General features: G+C 41.7%; 1 protein-coding gene across 1 annotated transcript in view; it reads left to right on the plus strand.

Moving 5' to 3' along the window:
• The window catches only part of UTRN (utrophin), a 389,280-nt gene that overhangs the window by 64,318 nt on the left and 301,902 nt on the right, over positions 1 to 23,060 (plus strand). Inside the window, 5 exon segments of the mRNA XM_009895523.1 lie at positions 11,956 to 12,048; positions 13,469 to 13,546; positions 17,007 to 17,099; positions 17,973 to 18,145; positions 22,541 to 22,656. Coding sequence (XP_009893825.1) covers positions 11,956 to 12,048; positions 13,469 to 13,546; positions 17,007 to 17,099; positions 17,973 to 18,145; positions 22,541 to 22,656 — 553 coding nt within the window.

Genomic DNA, 23,060 nt, shown 5'->3' on the forward strand with positions numbered 1-23,060 from the left:
GACATGAAGGCACAAGCACATTAAAAATGGATTGAGTCTTCAGGTCAATAAATGTACTCGGCCAAGCCTCAGTGCTTGCTGTAGAAATCTTTACCTTAGCAGAGCCATATGCACTACAAGTCACAAGCCTATGATGGTTGTGTAGTAAGGATATTTTGTTAAAATTAAAGGGAATAAAAATTGTTAGATAAAGTCTGTTTTACCAAGATTTAACCAATAGGCAAGTTTGCATTCAAATAAATACTGATACAGAGCATTTCAGCATATTGTTCTGTTAAACCATGTGATGTTTTTCCTTGTTGTATGTTATTTCACTGCTCTGTCCAGTCTAATTTTAAAATTTAGCTCTTTCCCTGTGGTATAGCCCACCAAGTAAGGCATTTAGTTGTATGGATTGTTAATGTATGCTCTTCAAACACTGTAAAATTGTGGTTTCTATCCTTTTTTCTATCCCTTTATCCCATTCTATCCTGTTGTTGTTAATACTTACCAGTTCATAAATATTAATGTATATATTTTCAGAACACCTTTCTGTAATACAAGAGTACTATCTTCTGTGTTTACTGCAAATAAAGATAAATATCAGAAGTAGCTACTAATTTTCAGTGCCTAATCTGAGACTTTGGTTAGGTTATCCAGAGGATTTGACATTTCTGTAACATCTTCATATAAACCAGAGTTCTTATTGAGTCTTATGATGGAGCTCAGAGGGTTCATCTCTTCTGCAAGCTCAAGCAAATAATCGAAATATCTGGTTGTTTTTCAAATGGAGTTTGATCAGCATAGAGGGACTTCCAAGAAGATGATGTCTGTGTCAGTAAGGACTGGGCTTAATGTCTTAGGGAAGTCTCTTAATCTGGCACACAGTCATTACCAGTAAAATTGTGCTTTAAATGATTCTGATCAGTTACAGGGGAACTCTTGACTAAAAGTAGAATTTGAATTCAGGTCCACAGGATACCTTACTGCTCCATTAACCATATGTTATTTTTTATATGTAGGTAAAAGGGAGTGAACAAAGATTATGCAATCAACCCTAGTTTTGACTTTTCCAGACTTCTAAATAGTTTCAATCTGTATCTATTTGCATAGCATACCGTCAGGCCTGGGACTTTTAGATCCATCATGCAGACCTCTGGCACTTCGGTTGATAATTACATAGCATAGTGTCTGGATGCTGACACTCGCAACTCTAGAAGGTTTCTAGAAGACTTGGTAGGCGTGTTGAGGAATTCAGGAGTCTTGTGTTCCACTTTAGACCCTGCAAGTACAGTTTTCTCTGCCCTGTTTTCTTTACTTGCTTTACTCCTACTTCCTGACCCTGTTTTTATTTCCCCCTCACGATTACACCCTCTCGTGTCAGAAAGCTTGCCTGCCCAGCAAATCCCAGCAAATCTGGAGTTTTGATCACCCTGCCTGTTTCATTCCCACTTCTGTCTTTGTCACTTAGTTGCTTACCCAGCAAGACCTAGTTTTTCTTGTTAAAGCTCCAGACCTGCTCTGTCTGTCCTTCTTTTCCCCTTCTCCCGCTTTCCATCTCCTCACCTTCCCAGCCCTTACAGGATTTGATGCTTGTGTGGTTGGTCCTATTTTTGCATTTCTCTTTGTCTAAGCAGCTCTAGCCTTGCCCTCTCTTTATCTGCTTGCAGGAGTCAGTCTTTGCTGGCTTTCATGTTCCCGTTTTCCAAAGTTTACTTTCAGATTGGTTACTCTTCTCTTCTGCTGTTTCTGAACTTGGCAGGTAGGACCCAGCGTCAGCACAAGAAACATGATGCCCTAACTCTTAATTTAGACCCATGGAGTCAGATCTGTCACAACCTGTTGGAGCTTAGTGCTGTCACTGTAGAGGAAGTTCACAGGTCCAGCATGGGCAAACTGAGACTCTTCCTTCCCCAAAGAATCGTGTCTTGATTACATTTTGGAAGTCTTCCCACAGGGATGGTAGAAACACTTTATTTCTAGGAAGGCTGTGCTCTGCAAAAAGAACACAAAACCCTGGAGGTGCTTGTTTTATTCAGTGAAAAGGACACTGGATTTCCCTCCCTGCTCCCCCGGGGCGTAAGTCATGGGTATGGATGGCTGTTGAACGGCAGCCAGTTGGGGGCATTGTTCCAAGGTGTCAGGAACTGCATTCAAAGCCCTTGCTTGCCTGAGAGCTGTGCCTCCCTTCCCTTTTTGTCAGGTACTCGCATCTCTTTCCAATCCAAGCTCTCAATTTCATTCTTCTTATGTACAGAAGCCTTATACAGTCTTATTTCTGCCTTTGCAGCATTCTTGTTGCATGTATTTCCGTGATCCTAATCCTCCAGGTCCTGTGCTGGTGCCCTGACATGTGCATTGGCCAGCAGCTGCAGCACTGGCAGGGCTTGGAGCTAAGACCCACCAGTGTGGGTAAAGCCAGACCTCCCATGCTTTTACAGCATCTTAAGCTCTGTCCTGCTCTGCGGTCTTCCAAAATGCATTTCATTTTAGGGTTAAAGAGCAAAGAAGAGGCTGAAGTGCAGCTTGGGAGCGGACTGTGTCCTCCAGGGCTGAGCTCCAGGTTAGCCTGTGAGAAGGCAAATGCTCGGTGCTGGGGCTCCAGTGGATTTCCTCTCCTGGGCTCTGACTGGTCCCCTCCCCTGGCAGGAAAGGACACCAAATAAAGATGAGAGAAGACAGGGCAGTAGGCAAAGTGGTGAGTTGTACTTGGAGTGCTTTGTGATGTGATGGCTTTATATGCATCTTAAAATTAGAACAGTCCCTCCCTCATTATACCAGGCATTCATTCATTTGCTAACTGCAAAATCTTATCTAACTTTCTGGTTGGTGTGCTGTATACATCTTTTACACCATTTTGCTCCTTAATTTTCTCCTTTACTCTAAGGGTTGTTTTGCCATAAGAGTAAATGTCAGACCCCATACTTCTGAAGACATCTTGCTGCACCACTGCTGACTCTTAGCAAATGTGATAAATCTGTTTGAAGACAAAAGCATGCCTATTCAAGATAATTAATTTCACATGACCTGAGATACCTGAGGCCAAAGACATTTCAGAAGGGAATTTTTCTGGGATGAGGATTGTGGAGTTTAATGTATTAGTCATGCAAAAAGAGAGATCAGAAAGATTGATTGGGCAATTTTATCTGTCCAAGGAGACATCACCTGAGACGGTCTGTTGTCCTTTTTCCAGTTCAGCTTTTGTGGCACAAGCAAGGAAATACTTGACTGCTGGTAATACAAGGAAATAGCAAGGAAATACTTGACTGTTCTCCAGTCTAACTGCTCCTGCTGTTTTCCACTGCTGAATTAAACTGTAAAACGTAACTTCACTCAAAGATAGCCAAAGCTTATAAAAAATTTGGCCTTAATCTGAGGAACAACTTGGGTGGAAAAGAATTAGTGTTTGTATGAACTGGCCTTGAAAAATTCAATTTTTAGTCTTTTTTTTTCATAATTGGATTACTTAGTCCCTCCTTCTGAGAAGAGGTCAAATACAATGTGAATTAACCAAGATGCAGAAAAATAAAGCTTTTATTCTCTAATAGGTTATGACATATGGTAAGGATGACTAATTTACAGTATAAAAGCGATAATACATTGCAGTTTGATCTCTCCCAGATTTAGCTACAGCATGAGAATTGCCAGTTTTCTGCCCTCCTCTCAACTGCTGCTGTTTTCTGCTCTAAGAACAGGGCGCGGGCAGCATCTCCCTTGCTGGACTTCAAAGTTTGGTATAGTAATACGGACTGTAATTACTGCTGGTTTTGGTTAATGCTCTGGGCTTTGGGATAGAGTTTGACTTTCATTCATGGTCTCTGTTATCATCTCAGTTGTTAGAGTGTTTTTGTGTTTATGTGACCTTCTCAAGCACTAGAGCTGAACCTGGTAGAGGCACTGAAGCAAATCTGTCCCTTTACCTGTTAATCACTAATGACAACAATAGTCAACCCTGGTCAGCAGGGATGTTTTTTTTTAAGGAACCAAGTTATAATTTGAAGTTAGCTGGCTTAAAAAAAAAGGAGGGGGGCGGGGAGGGGGAAGGAGGAAGAAAAGAAAAAGATAACCTTCCAGTCTTACAGAATAAATAACTGACAGTGATAAGAAGTATGGCCCTAACTGCCCCTGCTGGTAATGATAATAATGAGGCTTAATTCCAAGATGAGGTTTGTACTGTTATATTAAACATATTATAATAATGTAAGCTTATGTAGATGCATTAATAGATACACGGGGAAGAAAAAAAGACCCACAGAGAGTTGCTGGTGCCATGTGTTTGTTTCTCTGCCTTGTTATGTCTAATATTTGCTTTTATGGTTTCCTTCCTCCTATCACATTGTCAGCCAAGTGTTTCAGGTGTTCTGTGGATTGAGCTACCTTTAGGTTTTCAGCTTTGCTGCTCCTTAAACTTGTGTCTGTCATCTAGTAGAATCAAACTTCCCAGTGTATCTCAGTGATGAGTATTACTCCCCCGCCCCCATTAGTCTGGAATTTTAAACAGCTATTTAGTTGCTTGTAGTTATTTTTTTTTAAGCACCAGTAGTGATATTTAATTTTGTTTGTAAGGTGTTTTCCTCCTGTGATTGTGATTTTCTTTTTTTTTTTTTTAACTTGGTATTTGAATTCATAGTTTTGGTACTAGTGTTGTATAGAGACGCCACAACTACTCAGGCATATTCAGCACAGAGTAGAGCGTACTCAACTAAAATTAATCTGTTGCAATATAGCTAGTGTTTATGTATGCTGTCCTGTAACTCCTGCATGTCAGTGGAAGGAGAATGGAAAAACAGTATCATGTTTTAATAAAAATACTTCTGTAAACAATGAATGTAGTCTTAAATTAGAAATTGGCAAGATTATTTGTTGACATAGTTGTTTACTTTTTGCAATGACCTTTTTGCTTTCTGAATTTTTTCCCACATTGAGTTCCCATGTACTGGCCTCATGATGCAGCAGCACTTGACATGTCTCTTACTTTATCATGACCAATACAGAGTGTAGTTCTTACTCCTTGTGGTGTTTGTAATCAAGTTTGAACTAAGTAGGTGGTTACCATGAGTTCCCTAGGAATTTACTTGAACTTTACAAATGGTTCATGTTCTAGTTTAAGCACCCCAACCTGTTCAATATTTCCCCCTTCTCAAGAAAAAAGGGAGAGGGGTCTTTGCAGCTCTACTACTAATTTGACCTATTTACTGAGCATCTTATTAGATGTTAAATAAAATCATCTGTTGGTTAAAAATAATTAACAAAAGTCAATTCTGACCTTTGTATACGTGACATTGGAAGATCAGAAGAATCTGATGGAAAATCAAGATGTGCTGCTTCCTATACCCTTTCAGGGTGTTTTGGTGTTTCTGAGGTGGCAGATGATCTAAATGGCAACTAGGGCTTTTCCCAGCGCTGCTCTGAGCAGGCAGAACTCGTCTGCTGCATTCCCTCGGTGGCTGGTAAAGGTCATATGTATGCTTTTACAATATGCGTTACTTGCCTGGTGACAGCCAGCGTGCATTACTGGGAAACTGAGAGAACCTTTCATCCTGGTTTTAATGTCATCACTAGGAGGTCTGAATTGGCATCACTGAGGAGGATGTAAAATAGAGGTGGCTTATCTCTTACTCTCAAATATCTTTGGCATTCATTCATTGGAAAAGAGTTAGATCTAATAATGTACCTTCAATAATTATTGATTTAAAGAACATGTAAATTCTCTGCTGCAGGTAACTATGATGTCATAAGAGAAAACAGCATATTTCTGGTTAAACTAGATAACCATTAAAGAAGTGTTAATGTCTAACTTTGCATATAATTTCATGCTCAAGAACAATATACAAAGAGCACAAATAGCTGTAATAAAATGATAAATTTTGGTGTTAAAAAAAATAATGAGGCTTTGTCTTACTGAGAAGTTGTGACTACCTTTAATTCTCTGTAACTTGGCTCAATTTGATACGGTTCCCCATTAGTAATAAAGGGACAGTTGAGAATGTTCTATTGTAAAACATATTCAAGGAAGATTGCTACCTTGCAGCTGTGTGTGGCTTCAGTAAAACAAACTGTAAATGTTGATGGCCACTCTTTCTACTGTTGGATGACTCTTAAAAAAAAAAATAAAATTCTGCTCTGGATTTTGTTTATATTTTCCTCCATTTCCTGGGAACACTTTCTGGCAATGAGAAGGAATGATTTCTGCACAGTCATATTGGCTGGCCTGGGTGACCCTTCTTTGGAAGTAATCCTACACGCACACAAGGAAGTGTGAGTCACCCTCTTAAACCTGATCCAGGTAGAGGGGCTGAAAGACGGCCAACGGGTATGTGAGGGCAGCTGCTGCTGTGGGGAGGTCACTGCGCGTGGGATCTCCTTCCCAAATGGTGCCAGCGTCTTGCCAGAACATGCAAAGCCAATGCCCGTAGTGACTGGTCTGGCCACGTATGGCTAGCATCTGGTCTCCTACTCAAAGATTGTTCAGAAACCACTGCTGCTGCCGCCCCATGAGAGATGAATCAACAGCAAAAGTGTCTTCTGCTGTGGATAACAAGCAAAAGTTCTTTGTCTCTTCCCTCTCCCTACTCATGTGAGCACAAAGGCTGGCACCAACATGTTTGTTGGAATAAATGTAATGTGGTGGACTGGATCTGGTTCTGACCCTTGTGCATGGGTCCTGTGGTGGATAACAAATGCGTCACCACGCAAAGTTTATAGAAGCACAAGCAGGCCTAGCCCCAGCTTACGTACTGTCTCTGGCTTTTATTTCTCTCCTTTCTCTTGCTCTGCCTTCCTTTCCTCTCTCCCTTACGCCAGCCCCTGGTGAGGTGAATCGTCTCCTTTCCTGCTGTCAGTGCCAGTTTAAAGCATTGGGGAACCAACATGGCCTCTTTCTAAGTTAAGTCTGTTAATTACGTTCTTTCATCTGTCTTACTGAGCCCTTGTCTCTACTACAGCTCTGTGTGCAGCTCTGCTGGCAAAGCCCTCCTGGGCAGGCTGAGGGAAGGAGGTTTCTGCCAGTGTTTTTTCTGCTGTCGCAGCAAACACAAGCAAAGCTGAGAGAAACTACCTTCTGTTAACTGATAAAAGTGTTTAGCAAGGGGGATGTGAATATTTTACACCCTGAACCAGCACAGTTCTCCTGGTACGTGGTGTGTCCCTGCCTGTCCTTTATACTATCTTTGTAGTATAAACTGGACCCTATTTTGTCTTTGAGAAAGGACCCATTATCTTGTATTTGTACAGTGCTTAGCACAATGTAGGCTGCTCCTTAAGTACTTACCAACGCAACCGTGACTAGCCGTTTGTCCTTGCTAAAGGGCTCACTATGGTTTGTCTCTGTCACTCTCATAAGGCAAATACTTAAATTTCTTGATCCATTATGCCCAGTGATGGACGGCTGCCCCTTACGGGGTGCTGGTGGAGGTTGAACTGCTTTGTACTTGTCTATTCTTTCAGTATGTAGAAAGTGAGTAAAATATTGTTGGTTCTGAAAAGGAGAAATTTAGGTTGGCTTAGCATACTGTATACCAGGCAGGGCTACAGAGAGAGAGAGATACATATGCTTTCTTATACACACACAAAAATAAATATGCAAGTCTGCAGTATATCTGTGGGTATGGACTTTGTTGTTTTTTTTTTTTTTCTTTCAGAAGTCCAGATTGCTTTCTGGAGGTTAGGAGTGAGCGGTATGGGTGTGGGCAGGGATGGCAGAGGAAGCAATCTGCAGAGCCCCCTGCCTTACCATGTAGGGTATGAGAGGACTTCTGCCCTCTCCCAGAGCAGCACACTCTGGCAGCATCACACCAGTCTGCCCCAGCACAGAGCTGGTCCCAGGGCTGCCCAGTCCACCACAGTGCTGTCTCCATGGGCCCGTCAGGTGCCCTGTTGTGGGAGTCAGGGTGGTGGGTCAGAACCAGGGCTCAGAGTGCTCCTGGCCCTGCTGGAGCTTGGTTTGGATTAGGTTCCCTGACTATAAGCTCAGGTCCAGCCTTGGCGATCATGTATCGTGGTTCCCCAATTGCCTCTGCGCTGCGGCAGCAGCCTCCCGCAGTGGGCTCAGCAGTGGGTCCTACATACAAAGAGATGGGGTTCTACACCTGTTTTCTCACAAGAAGGTGGTGGTGATGGCAGCAGCCTGGCCTGGCTCTGGGCTGGCCCGTGCCTGGCTCAGGAGGGCACACATAGCTGTTCTGCCAGCGTTGCCCCAGAGCTTTTCCCTGTCTTCTCTTGGGAAATGGATGTATGGGACCATCCCTTGGGCTGCCTTTTTATAAAATTAGTTTCCTAGCTCCTTTCTAAGCTTAATAAACTTTGAGTCTCAGAGCTGTCAGAAGCTGGGATACGTAGCCCTTTTGTCTGGAGAAGGAAAGTAAAAGACTTCCTGAAGCACAGCGGGCTGCTGTCTCACTGCAGCGCAGGAAAGCTGGGCAGTGTTCAGCTGCGCTCTGCGCCGGAGGACAGAGCAGTGGTGTTCCTCATTGCAGACCACGTGGCTCAGATAGCAGGTCCTGCATGGAAATGTGTGTCCAGGTGTGAGGAAAGTGCATGGGTGGGAGGAGGCGGTTTGAGCGGAGGAGGAGGGCGTGCAGCGCAGGCACAGTCCCTGCTCCCATTGCGACAGCAGCACTGTGGGCTGGCTCTGTGCCCTGATGGGACAGCTGGGGCTGCCTGGGTGGCCGATGCCACCGGGTGCCTGCATGTCCCTCAGGTGGGCGTGGGAAGCTGGAGGAGCGGGTTCCCAGCCTTCCTGGTAGGTGTGCTGCAGTGGAGGTGGTGATGGGCTTGGTGGGGTGGGTGCTGCAGCCCTTTCTTGGCCAACTTCAGTCACCCTCCGCTTGCAGAAGCTCTTCATGGGAACTGCCTTCCTCCCTATAGAGAGCATTTTGCTAGACTTCACTAAATACAGAGGCTTTGCATCTTGCTGTGTCTCTGTTTTGAAGACAGTGGATACTTTAATAAACTAGGAAGAAGTAGCTTAGACGGCAGAAATAATTTAATACTCTTCTGCTGACTCTTTAAACTGACAGCAAGATGTGGTGCTCTGATGGCCGGTGAAATGGAAAAACCATTCTCCTGAGAAAGCAAATCTGAATTATTTCCACCATCGCAGCAGGGTGCATTGCATAGGGCTGGAACGCACCATGACCTGTTGAAATGAGTGTCTGAAAGCAGGAAGGAAGTCATTGAGCTTGTTTTCATGTATGTGAAGTGAGGGGACGGGAAACAAAGAAAGAAGGCTGTATGCTCGACACCTTGTTGCACTGTATTAAATGAGGCATCTTTCTGCTTTTTCAGCAGATCCAAATCATTTTTTTTTTTTTAACTTTTGGACTTAAGGCAACATATTCATTGAGGATATATAGCTGTAGCATTCTCAGTTTTGGTATTATAAGTCTGTTATACATGTGTGCGTTGTTTTAATTATATAATTATAACTAATTATATAATTGTAAAGGCCTTACTCCTCTAAGGCCTTTGACACTGTCTCCCACAACATCCTTGTCACTAAACTGCAGAGATACGAGTTTGATGAATGGACTGTTAGACGGATAAGGAATTGGCTGGATGGCTGCATCCAAAGAGTTGCAGTCAACTGCTCAATGTCCAAATGGAGATCTGTAACAAGTGTTGTCCCTCAGGAGTCCATATTGCGACCCGTAGTGTTCAATATCTTCATCAATGACATGCAGTGGGTTTGAGGGTGTCCCAGCAAGTTTGCAGATGACACCATGCTGATCAGTGCAGTTGATTTACAAGAGGGAAGGGATGCTGTCCAGAAGTACCTTGACAGGCCTGAGGAGTGGGCCCATGTGAACCTCATGAAGTTCCGCAAGGCCACCCGCATCAGGGTTCCGCACCTGCATCAGGGCAATCCCCAATATCGGTACAGGCTGGGGGATGAATGGATTGAGAGCAGCCTTAAGGATAATGACTCGAGTATACTGGTGGATGAAAAATTGGACGTGAGTGGCAATGTGCACTTGCAGCTCAGAAAGCCACCAGTATCCTGGGCTGCATAAAAAGAAGCATGGCCAGCAGATAAAGGGAGGCAGTTCTCCCCCTCTACTCCGCTCTGGTGAGACCCCACATTAACAGGTATTTGCTTTCACAATGAGCATTTGGGTCGTATTGCATCCAGTGGGATCTCTGTTAGCTCCTGTCTGCTCTTCTGGACACATGAACAATTTTCTCATGCCCTTACCAACCTACTTTTAGTATCTTCCATGTGGTGATGCAAACCAAACTTAAACCAAATTTTGCTGGCGTCTGTGGTAATTCCACTGTGGGTCATCTCTCGTTAAACACCATAAACTGTACAAGGGGCTCCCCTATGCTTTAAAGGTTTGGTTAAGTTGCTACGCGGCAGGGAAGCATCTGAGTCTTCTGGGAAAAGTCCACGTGCTAGGAGGAAAGCCTTATCCCTTACTGTGCTAGAAAAGATGTAGTTGAGCTCAGCAAGTGGCAATACATAATGTCAGAATGTTATCAAACACTGATATTTAACGAATACTCCTATTTGGTATTGGTCTGATAGCTACATAGCTTTCTATGCCCTTTACCTAAGTATGTATCAACATCTGTATATATGCATTTTTAAGCATGACTTGTAAAAGTAATTGGAGAATAAATTTGTCAGAAAAATTCATTGCAAAGCTAATTTAATGTCAGAAACTGGTGCTAGCATCTGTGTGTTTTAAGAAGTGACCCGAGTGATACGATCATTCTCACCACTGTTTGGCTGGTTGATACTATGAGTTAGGTATGTTTCTGTACAGGAGATTAAAGTATGGCTCTGCAGCTATTCAACTCTGTTTTCTTGTGAGTAGTTTTTGTAGTATCAAATCTAATAAAAGTCGACATTTAAGAAAAACCCTTATGAATTTTGAGGAAAAACAGGTATTTGCCAGAAAATGAGGTTCAGTGGCCAGTTCAGCGCTCTCTTTCTGATTTGTTAGCCAGCATCTGGCAATTACTAGCAGCTGTCAGGGCAGCAGGGGGTAAGTGAAGGTAGAGAAGATCTATGTCAGCTATTTCATGTCATGCAAGATGGGCCTTTGACAGCCTCCTTTCTGAAGAGCAATGTTATAAAGCCGAGGTGATAGAAAAAGGCAATATTGGAGTTTTAGGTACTTTTTTAGAAAATATTATTCTTCTCAAATTGGCGCTTCAAGGGGACACTGAAAGTAGTAGCTTAAGTGGTCTCCTGGCAGCCAGCAGATGAATATTACAAAGCAAATGCACTTACTTAGTTGCTGACTGCCTGTGTCTTCTCCCCTGCCCTGTAACACTTTCCCACCTTAACTTTCTTGGGGTCCATGAATAAATAAGTTCACATGATTCTGCTGTCGTCCACCCCCATTCTTGTACAGGGTCCTTCCACCCCCAAAGAAAATGAATATTAGAAATGTACAATTTAGATTACCTCTGAGTTTCACATTTTACTACTTTTTCCAAGGTCAAGAAAGTGATTAATTTGTTTCAATATATATTACACCTTTTGATCTACTAGTCTATGTAGAAGAGTGGCAGCTCCTTACACAGGGGTCAATTCCAAGTCATTTTTTGTTTTGTCTTTTTTTTTTTTACATCTGAGAGAATTTGTCCCAACAGCTTCTTTCTGAAAAGCCCCAGTTTCTTCCTCCTCTAGATGCAACATTCTTTCTCAAATGACTACTCAAACTCACCAAGTTTGTTTTCTTTTCCATCTTTGAGTGTTAATGCATCTACCCTACCATGAGCCAGGATGCGTTGATTTGGTTTCTCAGTACTAGACTGCTGATGCACAGAACCATAGAGATGGGGAGAAAAAAACCACACTGAAGAAGGGAAGAGGCCTTCCTGATCATTGTCACAGTTCCCTAGCCTTTATTTACTGCATTCAGTACCAAATAAGAATGAATTGAAAGATAAAAAGGAAAAAAGTACCTTTTTCAGAGAGGTTCTGCTTAAACACTGTTTTTATTACTGCTTTTGTTTCTTCTGCAGAGTGGGAAGCCCCCAGTTAAGGACATGTTCACAGATCTGAAAGATGGAAGGAAGCTTTTGGACCTTTTGGAGGGTCTGACGGGAAAACCTCTGGTAAGAGAAATGTGTATGGGTCATATTCCCATTTATTAAAAAAACCCAAACCAGCAAATAAACCAAACACACCAAAACCAAACTGTGGCATGTGATTATTTTTTTTTTTTTTTAATAATTTTTTTTAAAAGCTATGTTGGTTGTAGTGTGTACTTGTTCTCTACAGTTCCAGTGAAATTCCCATGAACGCCACTCATGGGATATAGGGTCAGGCTGAACTTAGCTGTGTAACCCTCTCTTGAGGGTTAACATATTGTTTAGCAAACCATGTAAAACCAGTGGTGTTATTCACATCATTGTATATTTTTAATAGAGATCTTTGAAAGGTCTGCTTCTGGATGATCTGGAAGAGCAGCCTTTAGCTGGATACCTGCGGGCTTTTCCTAATAAGCTCGTGAAAGATGCCTTAAAGAAAAATGAAAGAAAAAAGACAGCAGCTAGTAGGCAATGCAAAAATCTGCATCTCCATTGAAAAATCTTTTGTGATCTACAAATAGGAAAGGACTGAATAGGAGAGTGTGTGTGTGGTTGAAAACTCTTCCCCTGCTAACATTGGTGCCTCTTCAGAAAGATATGTGAGGTACGGTGAAACATGTGCCATCACTTGGGATTAAATTCTTGATTTCATTATTTACCTCAAATTCGTTTATTGACTTCAGGGGAAACCTTCAGCCGTTTAAAATTTCACCTTGCAAGCTTGCCTTGTTTTTTAAACATGCAGATCCCTAGTACTTCTAATGATTTGTGGTCTGATTTGAAGTATACTGAAGACAATAAGAGTTTTTTGGTTTCTAAATCTGTGGATTACAGTGTACCAGGTTCAGCTCTGTGCTCTTGCAGTACGATCGTGTTCTGCTGCAGGAGTTAAATTGCAGTGATTAAAAGCAAATTGAGTGGCAGATATGGTCAAGAGTTGCAGTGGTCTTCCCCCCCTCCACAATATTAAAAGGAAGGGAAAGTTAGGAAGTGTAACTTCTTCCCAGTATGCAAAGATTTAGCAGGCTTTTGGTGCCAGAGAAACAAATTGCTGCTTGTTCCCTCTTGGGAGCCAAAAAATTTCAACTACTCTGGCAAGCGTTCAAAACCCTCAGATTTTCCCCGGGAACTCCCACTTTGCTGTTGTATTGCCAGTTTATAATTTTGCAGATGCTGGAAATAAAAATACTGGACTCACTGAAGATGAACTGAGACACATTTTTAATCTAAGGCTTGTCCTGTGCCTTGAATTGGGGAATAATGGTCTGACCAGTTTTCATTCTGATATTGTTGTGGATGATCTTGTTTGGTTTTTGTTCCTAATTTAAAAAAAAAAAAAATCTGGAAAAAAATGAAGACAAATTTCCTGTTGTTTGCTCTATCATTTATTCTGTTTGGTCTGTCGAGTTAACTCTGATGTGAACAGATTGTAACTTTTTTTCAGCCTAAAGAACGAGGTTCCACACGAGTACATGCCTTAAATAATGTCAACCGGGTACTGCAAGTTTTACATCAGAACAACGTGAGCATATTTTTCCACAACTTTTTGATAGATTCTTTAATTTATTCCTGTGTGTTAATGAGTTCAAAATGCAGAGAATAAATATTTTTGATACCTAAAATGAAAATTCAGCTAGATGGGTAAACTGTTCTTGATTTTCCTTATCTGATATAGAATTTTAGTGTCTGGAAAATTTGTGAAATCCTAAAATGCTAACTTAATAATGGTATTAACTAAACTGTGCTTTGTTGAGGTGTGTTCAGCTCCCCAAACAAAGGTGACTTTAAGCTCTGCTATGCATATCTCATGAACCTGGCAGGACAAGAAGCTAATTTCCAGTGAGGGTGCATAACTTGTGCAAAAATCTGTAAGGGTATGACAAGTTTTGTGTCTCTGTGTTTTTTGTGTCCTGCTCTCAAGATCGAGGAGGATCTTCCTGTTGACATCTGTCAGCTCTGTGTCAAATCTGTACTGAGTGTTTCTAATTTGGAGCTTTGGTAACTGATCAGAAGAACAAACAAACCAACCCCAATCCTTCTTTAAGAAAAATGAGAATAATAATAGTTTGGTTTATTTTGTTTTTAAGTTTTTACTGCCTGGAAGCCAGTAGTTCTGTAGTAAAGGGATTTTATTCTTTCCCTGAAGAACAATTCCTGATAAGCATTCTCTCTATACTTAGAATTTCTATTTGTGAATGTCAGGGTACTAAAATAATAAGAACATTCTGGCAATAAAATACATCTAATGCAAAAAGGCACTGACATATTTGTGTAAACTGCTGATTGAAGAGTGATATAAACATGCTGTATAATACTGCAATTTGCTCTCTGTGTTGGTGAACTAGTATCATATTTCTAGGAAGTAGCAAAAGTTATTGCTGGGTTCTTTGTTTTTTTTTTCTTCTTTGAGATACTGTAAATATTGAATAACTTTTTTCTAAGGATAAGTAATGACTCTTTCCAGCTTGAAATTGATTTATTTAATGAAGATAATAAATGAAATAATATTGAATTACAATAATTAATTAGTTCTTCCTTAAGCTGACAGGATCTGGGTTTCTAGAAGTAAACAGGTGGTGTTAGTTAGCTGAAGGTTGTTAAGGACACGTACGTGATTTATACCTACTGTTTAACTTCATTAGAAAGTGTGTGTTTAAGATGAAGGGACAAGGCATCCACTGAGAAGCTGTTGCATTCTGTTGGCTGAGAGTTTGTGGGCTATACAATATTCATAACTTGTGAAATAATTTATAAAAGTGTTTAAATATATATTGCAAGGATCAGGCAAGCCTAGGGTGTAGATGTTCAAGTGATCCTGTGAACCTCATCCATCTGAGCAGAATGGTTCTAAGTAATGAATTTCAACTTTTTTGTTTTGTGGACCAAGTTTTTAAATAATAATAGTAGTAGTGAAAATCCACTGGAAATCATTCCATATAGCTGCTATCAGTCTACTGTGAGTAGTACTGACTGTCTACTGTCAGATTCCTTTTATTGATTATCTTTGCTTAAGTCTCAGTAGTCCACTCACCATCCTAGTGGACTGCTGTGGCTGCATCCCACAAAGCATTGGTTTAGTTCAGAATCGTGGACATGTGGAGTATTTTCTTTTAAGTATGGTGTGGATAGCAAGAGGAATGCATTATTGTTGTTGTTGTTATTATTATTATTATGCAATTAAAAATGTGATTTTTTTTTTGTTACCCATTCTCAGGAGTGTTTTTCTTCTCTTAGAGGTGAAAAAAGCTCTTGCAATATAACTGTTTCATTTGCGTTCCCTTGACATTTAGTCGTGCTTTCTGCTCCTTCTGTTCTAGAGTGCTTTGCAGTGTGTTGTTTAATGATCCACACTGGTGGTTCTTTTGGCCTGTTTTTGCCTGTTTCATTTACAGTTATCTTAAAATACATGCCCGGTATTTGCAGAGTATTGCTGTAAGATTCTGTTCCAGCTGCTCTAGAAACGGGGCGAGGACGATCCACAAATCCACAAGCTTCCGTAGAACTTTGAAGTGTAATTTGTGGTTCCATGTTAATCTTGCAACACAGTTTTAATTTGGTTCTCCTAACCAAGAGACCTATGGGGAACTGAAAATGGTCAAGATGATATCTGAAAGCAGAACCGAAGCCACTTGTGATTGTGTGATAAGAGGAAAAATATTCATGGAATACCATTATACTCTTACATGTCAGCAATGTAGTCTAAAACAAAATTAAACTTTTTTCTTGTCTATTCTGTCATTGTAGGCTACATCTACTAAGAGCCAGAGTATAGTCTGTTACTGTCCTGTGGTTGTCTGTATTGTTTAATTGCTAGCCAGCTCCTTGGATTTTTTCTCTATGACCACTTCTGATCCCAACCAATACCCAGATACAGTTCTCAGAGTCAGCGTAAGCTGGGAGGTGTTTCTGGTAGGCACTGTGGATAACACTGTTTTGGAGCAGGGGTGAGAAAGGGAGAAAAAAACTTCCCTCTGGAGGTGAAATGTACTGTGCCACTTGCCGCTGGGTTGGAGGATGCTCCTGGCTCAGGTTATTTACCAGAACGAAGCTCCACCATCTGCCCTGTGTGGGAGTGCGTTGCAGCATCTGCTGTATGTGTATGTACACCCAGGCAGGTATTTGTCTCCTCCGCCATAGGCAGCTGTTCCTAGCCCAGTCTTCATAGGCATGGTGGTGACTAATGCAGTGTGCTGCTGTTAGTTCCCTCCCAAAGGTGGTTCAGAGTTAGTGCTGCTTTCTCTGCGTTGACAGAATGGAGACTTGATGCCCCATTTCAGTTCAGACTCTAAAGCAGCACTGAGTGAGTATCTGATAGAGTGCTCTAAGCTTTGCTGCTTCTGAATACTTGATGCAGGAGCGGGTAGCTTCTTCTGTCCTCATGCTTAATAAAGTAATCTCCTTGTCTCTCTTTTTGTGGTTTTTTTAATCTTTTTAGTGATCTCAATTAGACCATCACCAAATCTATATAGAGTCCGATGCATATAGGAAATTTGAAAATTTTATTTTTCCCTTGAGCTTCTGATCTCCTTGTATAAACTCATCCCGTTTGGATGCTGGTTCATGCGAAGGATAAACCTATTTTTAATTACAGAGTTTTCATGGTTCTGTCATATATCTGAGTGTGTCTAGGAGCAGGGACTGCTTAACTTTTTTTTTTTTTTTTTTTAAATATCAGATCCTTCATGTTTTCATTTCTGTGGGTCAATTTTGACTGCTGGTGTGCATCTGTATATTAGAGGAGGGGATAAAAGTTTTCCGATGGAGTATCCTCTTTGGTGCCATCTTTTGTCTTGTTGTTTAAGTAGTTATCATGACAAATTCAGATAGACAGTACTCTTGTCACCTCTAGTTCCGTTTTTCTAACTACTTTTTATTTCACAGCATTTGAAAATGCATGGCTGGACAGCCAGGAATATGGGGTGGGGTTGTGACTTGAAGCTGTGATAACAGTGTTTAATATAGAGTCGATCCAACCTCTCCAGGTGGAGTTGGTGAATATTGGAGGAACTGACATCGTTGACGGAAATCACAAGCTGACGCTGGGGCTGCTGTGGAGCATTATCTTGCACTGGCAGGTGAGAGGCTGCTGCAACATCTCTTCCTTTCCAGGAATTGTGTGCATCGGTCTGCTGGGATTCTCACAAACCTTCACAGGGTTTTGGTGGCGGAAAATACTGCTTCTATTTTGGGCTGGTAAATAAAGGCAGGTCAGTGTTTGGTTTCTGATCTCTGTCTATTGGCTGCCTCCTGTGACACGTATTCTCGTATGTGCTCAGTTGTACTCAGTTTCTCAGTTTAGTTCCTGCTGGTGTTAATTGCAGAGAGGCTTTTCAGGCTGAAGCACTGTGTTTATATTCTTTTCTCAAGGCTTTTATGCACTTCTGTTAGCAGGTGTTTTTTTACTATCTACGTAGCTGCGTTGGGCTTGCATCTTACAGGCTGCTCTGTAGGTTTGTTTCTCAGTCTCATAGTTTGAATTGCTCCTGGTTTATCCAGGAACCTGGGAGGGTCGTTGAATTCACTTGGAGGGACTTTGGTGGATGCTTATGCATAGTACCCAAACAGCAAACTACTTACGTTGGCTGAGCAGATATCCTCTTCCTGCAGAAAACCTGTGCAAGTTGTATTCTTGGGGTTTGCTTACTGGGGGAACCGTGGCACAAGGCAGTGAGAAATATTATACCCCATGCTTAGTGTGTAGGCAGCACTGAGGAGAAGGGGGAGTAATGTGGCATTATTACATGAAGCATTGCTGGTTCTTGTAATCAGTAGAGTACAAAGATGGCCTGAAGATTCCTATTCCCAAATTATGTGTGAGGAGTTAGTTTGATTCATAGCTTTTCATGGGAAGACCCTTTCACAATTCGTGAAATAGCTTGGTTCAAAGGTTTTGTCCGCAGGAAAAATAGAGAACATGTCTGTAAAGTGTAGTTGCTGCTGTCTTGCAGGTGAAGGATGTCATGAAGAACATCATGTCAGATTTGCAGCAGACCAACAGTGAGAAGATCCTGCTGAGCTGGGTTCGGCAGTCCACGAGACCTTACAGTCAGGTCAATGTTCTGAACTTCACCACAAGCTGGGCAGATGGACTCGCCTTTAATGCTGTCATCCACAGACACAAGTAAGTGGCAAACAGCTTATCTTAGACCTAGTGAAGTAAGCAGCTTTTTTCTGTCTTGAGCATTTGACAGCTTCTAGCCTGTTTTGGTGATTCATTGTTTGGTTTTTTTATTGTGGTAACAATAGCAGTGGAGGGATGTTGCCAGAGCCTTGCAAAGGACAGAGCCAAGGTAGCAGTGTAACTCCCTGCACATGCACGCACACTTGCTAATTGTGGGTTTACATCTCACTTAGTATGCATCATACAGCAAATATGCTGAACAGGTCTCTGCAGGGGGGGTTGACCACCTCCTTCACCTGTACGTTCTTCCTCCTGCCCTCCCTCCTCTGCAAAGGGAAACATTTCTGCAGTTGGAATTTGCCGTATCATTTTAGTAGGAAGATGCAGAAGCTTCAAAATGAAGAAATAAGAGAGACAGGCTCTGTAGCTTTTCTTAGTTTTTGAATGTGTGTTGCTTGAAAGACAATGTATGCAGTTCTTTCAGGAGAACTGTTGAGCAGAAGAATCAAAGGGTAATAGGATACTTCGGGTATGCTAGCCTATTCATTAGTTTGTTCATTATACTTTATAAGGGATGCTGTTAAAGCTTCTTTGCACAGATCTTTTGTGTTCTTTCTGATTATTGGAGAATTCTTTGGTAGTCTAAAGAAATCATCACTACAGACTCCTGTGAAACTTACCAGTTGTTTCTTTTTTTCATTTAAGTTTCTTTGAGATCTGCTTCTGAGCAATCCATTCTAATCCAGCGTACTTCAAATGAAGTCAGTTCATTGCTTTGCGAGGCCTGGCTGTTCTTAACCATAAATAGCATAGTAATGGTATGATAATATCTAGAATTTAACCAGACCTCCTGGCCACCAGTTATCTGTCATGGCAAATGCTTTACAAACACCTGGAATATTTATATCCAGCAGATACAAAGTGTTCGCAAAAGCGTATGTTCACTTTGAGCCTGCTGTTCTCTGCTCTTAAGTGCCCATTTGGCCGATGCTCACTGAAATAACAGGCTCGGTGACTTCAGGATGGGTCTGCCCCGACACACCTCTGTGCCTTGTAGACAAGAGCTGGCTGGCGTTCAGCCTGCATGGATGCATGGGGAGCGCCGGCACCACACTGAGGGCTCCTGAAAGTTTGGAAGGACTGTTCTGCAAAGGCAGAGCCATACTAGCAAAGGTCTCTCAGGAGTTTATCAGTAGTATTACCAAGTCCTTTCTCTGGATGGTGTGAGCTGTACTGGTGGTTTTCTTACCACTGTAATTGCCTGTAGTGGTATAGTTGTACTGCTGAGCCTGTGAAGCTTTGTGATGGATAGAGTGTCAGCTTTAGACACAAGTGAGTCCTAGGTGACCTGAGGGAAGAAGGAGGAGAGAGGTAGCAAAATTGGCTTCAAGCTGTTTGTTGTCCTGCGTTGTGACTATGTGCTTGGGCTTTGCGTGATCTGAAGGCTGCGAGCTCTGCCGTTTTCAGAGAACTGTTAAGTAGCTAAAAGCCCTGCTGAAAACTTTAACTGAGTAACTCTGCTTTCCTCTGGCTTCCTAAACTTTCTCACTTACCTGGCTCTGCTAATCTCTGAGCCTTTTATTCCTTCTTCCTGGGAGCCTGGTAGCTGCCAGAGTGTCAGAATTCGGCTTTGCTGTCCCTGGGCAACAGTCCTTTAGCCAGGGAAGCACTATTTTGCCCACACTTCTGAGAAATCTTGAGCTGGGCTTAAATTTAGGTCGGTTTTGAAAGAGAAGCTTTAAAAGGCGCTTGGAAGGAACAAAGGGATTGGGGCAGGTTGCAGAAGTGGTAGGACAACAAAGCTATTTATCTTACCTAGACAGTAGTGCTTCCCATCTGCCCTGGTTTCAGCTGAGATAAAGGTTAATTTTCTTTCTAGTGGTGGTTGTGTTTTAGATTTGGTATGAAAGGAATGTCAATAATGCATATTGTTTTAGTTGTTGCTAAGTAATGTTTATAGTAGTCAAGGACATTTTTCAGTTTCCCCTAGAAGCTGAGAAGGAGCATAGACAGAATAATAGAATGTCCAATGGAATATTCAGTACCATAGACATCATGCTCAGTATATAAATGGGGGTTGGCCAGGGACAGGGGGAAATCTGGGATCTCTGCTCAGGTCAGGCTTGGCAACCAATTCACTGGGCAGTGAGAATGACTTACATCTTGTATATTCTTTTACCATTATTGCTATTGTTATTGTTTTTTTTCCCCTTTTCTGTTATTGTTCTATTAAACTTTCTTTATCTCAACCCATGAGGGCTTTTTTCCCCCTTTCCCCTCCTTTCTCCCTGTTCTACCTATTGTTCTGGGGAGGGGGAAGAAGGGGTGAGTGAGAAGCTGTGTGGTCCTAGTTGCTGGCTGGGGTTAAACCATGACACCTACCTAAGGGGCATATTCAAGAACGAATTTTAAATTTAGCTTAATACGACACTTAATGTAGGAGAATTTTTGTGGATCCCATTAAAAAGTTTAGTAGCTTGCTTTTCTCTTTATGTATCTGTGAACAATTGTTAGCAGTGCTACCTGTTGGCTATAACATTTAGTGACTTTGTAACACTTGCAGTACTTAATAAAATTATATGAAGTAATAGGACATCTAACATTTTACTGTGCTGGTCTTGGTCTCTTTCATTTCCTAATATTAGCTTAGTTCTTCTTTGAATTGAATTCTGCTCTTTGGTACAATTTTCTTGCTCATAGGTAAATGCCTAGATTGCATTTTATTAAAATTTGTGTTATCACAGTGTGCAGTACATATACAATATGCTTATTGCAATGTGTTCTTCAAAGTAAGAGTCTCTGCTAAGGCTTTATGTGAGTCTCTGTGGTTATCCTTGTTGCTTCTTGCATGGAGGTACAGTATTCCACTAGCTTCTAGCAGGATCTCTGTATATCTCTGTTCCCTGCTCACCACACCTTCCTTCTGGTTTTGTGCTTCTCAGACCCCGCTGGCTCATGCCTTTCCTGTTTCACAAAGTGTAATGCACAACAGATGTTAAAGGGATACTCTCAGGTCAATTTGCAACTGAATTAAGTATTAAAAGACTTAGAGGCAAGCCCATCTCTTCCTCCCCAAGTTCTATAAAGCACAGAATCAATAGCAGTGGTTTAATGAGAAGCCGCTATTACAGGGGAATGGGAAGTATTTTAATGGCTTTGTAGTCTTACAGCTGTGCTGTTGCAGCACTGGGCTGATCATGCCCCATCAGGGTAGGTACCACCAGGAGGGGACACTGCTGACCCTGCTTCTGGCTCTGTGCTCTGCTCCTTCCCCTTGAGACCTGCCAGGATGGTTTGCGTGCACGGCTGGACTGGAGATTTGGGTTGGTTAACACTAATGTGAGCTGAAGGCTGCTGGCACTGTAACTCCATCAGCTCCTTGGTCTGATTCACATCGTGACTCTCATGAGCACTTATGATGGGATGGGATTTTTGTAGGTGTTTGTTGTTGGTTTGCCTTTTTTTTTTTTTTTTTAATGGGGGGAAAAAGGCTGTGGGGCAGGGTGAGCAAGCAGGGGTGGAGACCACTGCTGGTCCTGGCTGTGATGGTCTGCGGTGGTCACTGAGCCACGTCACAAGTTTGGAATGAGGCTCTCCAGGAACAGAGTGTCTCTTGATTCCCCAGCAGAGCCTGATGCAGAAAGCATGTACTAACAGTAATGCTGTGCAAGAAATACTTGAAGAAAGCTGGTTCTGGAATAAATTTTAAACACAAAGTTTATTTATTTTCTTGTTAGTAGTATTTACTAACTTGCGGCCTTCCAGTACCTAAATGGGGACCTACAGGAGAGCCGAGGAAGGACTTTTCACTAGGGTATGTAGTGATAGGACAAAGAGGAGCGGCTTTAAACTGGAAGAGGGCAGGTTTAGATTAAACATTAGGAAGAAGTTTTTCACTTTGAGGGTGGTAAGGCACTGGAACAGGTTGCCCAGAGAGGTTGTTGAGGCCCCATCCCTGGAGGTGTTCAAGGCCAGGCTGGACGTGGCCTTGGGCAACCTGGTCTAGTGGGAGGTGTCCCTGTCTATGGCAGGGGGGTTGGAACTCGATGATCTTCAAGGTTCTTTCCAACCTAAACCATTCTATGATTCTGTCATTTAATCTCCTGTTGCAGTCAATGAATACGTGTATAGAATACATAGAATGTAAGGTGGATGTTGCTGTGGATATGCAGTCAGTTAATTGATTTGTGATTGCCAGACTCTCACTCATAAAAAAGGGAGCACATTTTCTTATTTATGCATTTGTGTGTATGCACTGGATGCTTATATTTTGTGTGTATGTTGTATTACTTAGGTAGCTACCTTCTTATCCATAACTTTGTATTCTGTATGGTATGGAATTTTTTCTTCAGGTAAAATTCACTGCTTTCTTTCCTGCTTTGTCTTTTCTTTTAGACCTGAGCTTTTCAGCTGGGATAAAGTTACAAAGATGTCCCCAGTTGAGAGACTGGAACATGCTTTCAGCATAGCCAAGAACCACTTGGGAATTGAGAAACTGTTGGATCCTGAAGGTGGGATATAGTTCTTTTACTTGACTAGAAGCTTTTTTGATCTCTCTTAAAAGAAATTTCTTCTATTGACATTTACTATGAATGAAAATTCCAGCAGTTTTGTGCAGTGATATTTTGTTTCAAGCACTTATATTTGGGTTTAAAAGAATGTAAATTGTAGGGTAAGGGTATGTCTCTGTGTGTGTATGCTTTGGCTTCTTGAATGTTAAGGTTCAGATTGACTTACCTTCTGTATACTGTCTCTGAATAGTGAAATTGGTACCCTGGCTTTGTTTTATTTTAGGTAGGAGTTCTACTGAGAGGGTCTGTACTTTTCAGATGAAGTTAAAGTATTATGTAGAATGGGATAGCTTAAGAGCTTATGATTTTTTGTTCTCTATATACACCGAGTAATAGTAGCTGGC

Source organism: Charadrius vociferus, unplaced genomic scaffold, assembly GCF_000708025.1.
Source record: "Charadrius vociferus isolate BGI_N301 unplaced genomic scaffold, ASM70802v2 scaffold142, whole genome shotgun sequence".
NCBI lineage: Eukaryota > Metazoa > Chordata > Aves > Charadriiformes > Charadriidae > Charadrius > Charadrius vociferus.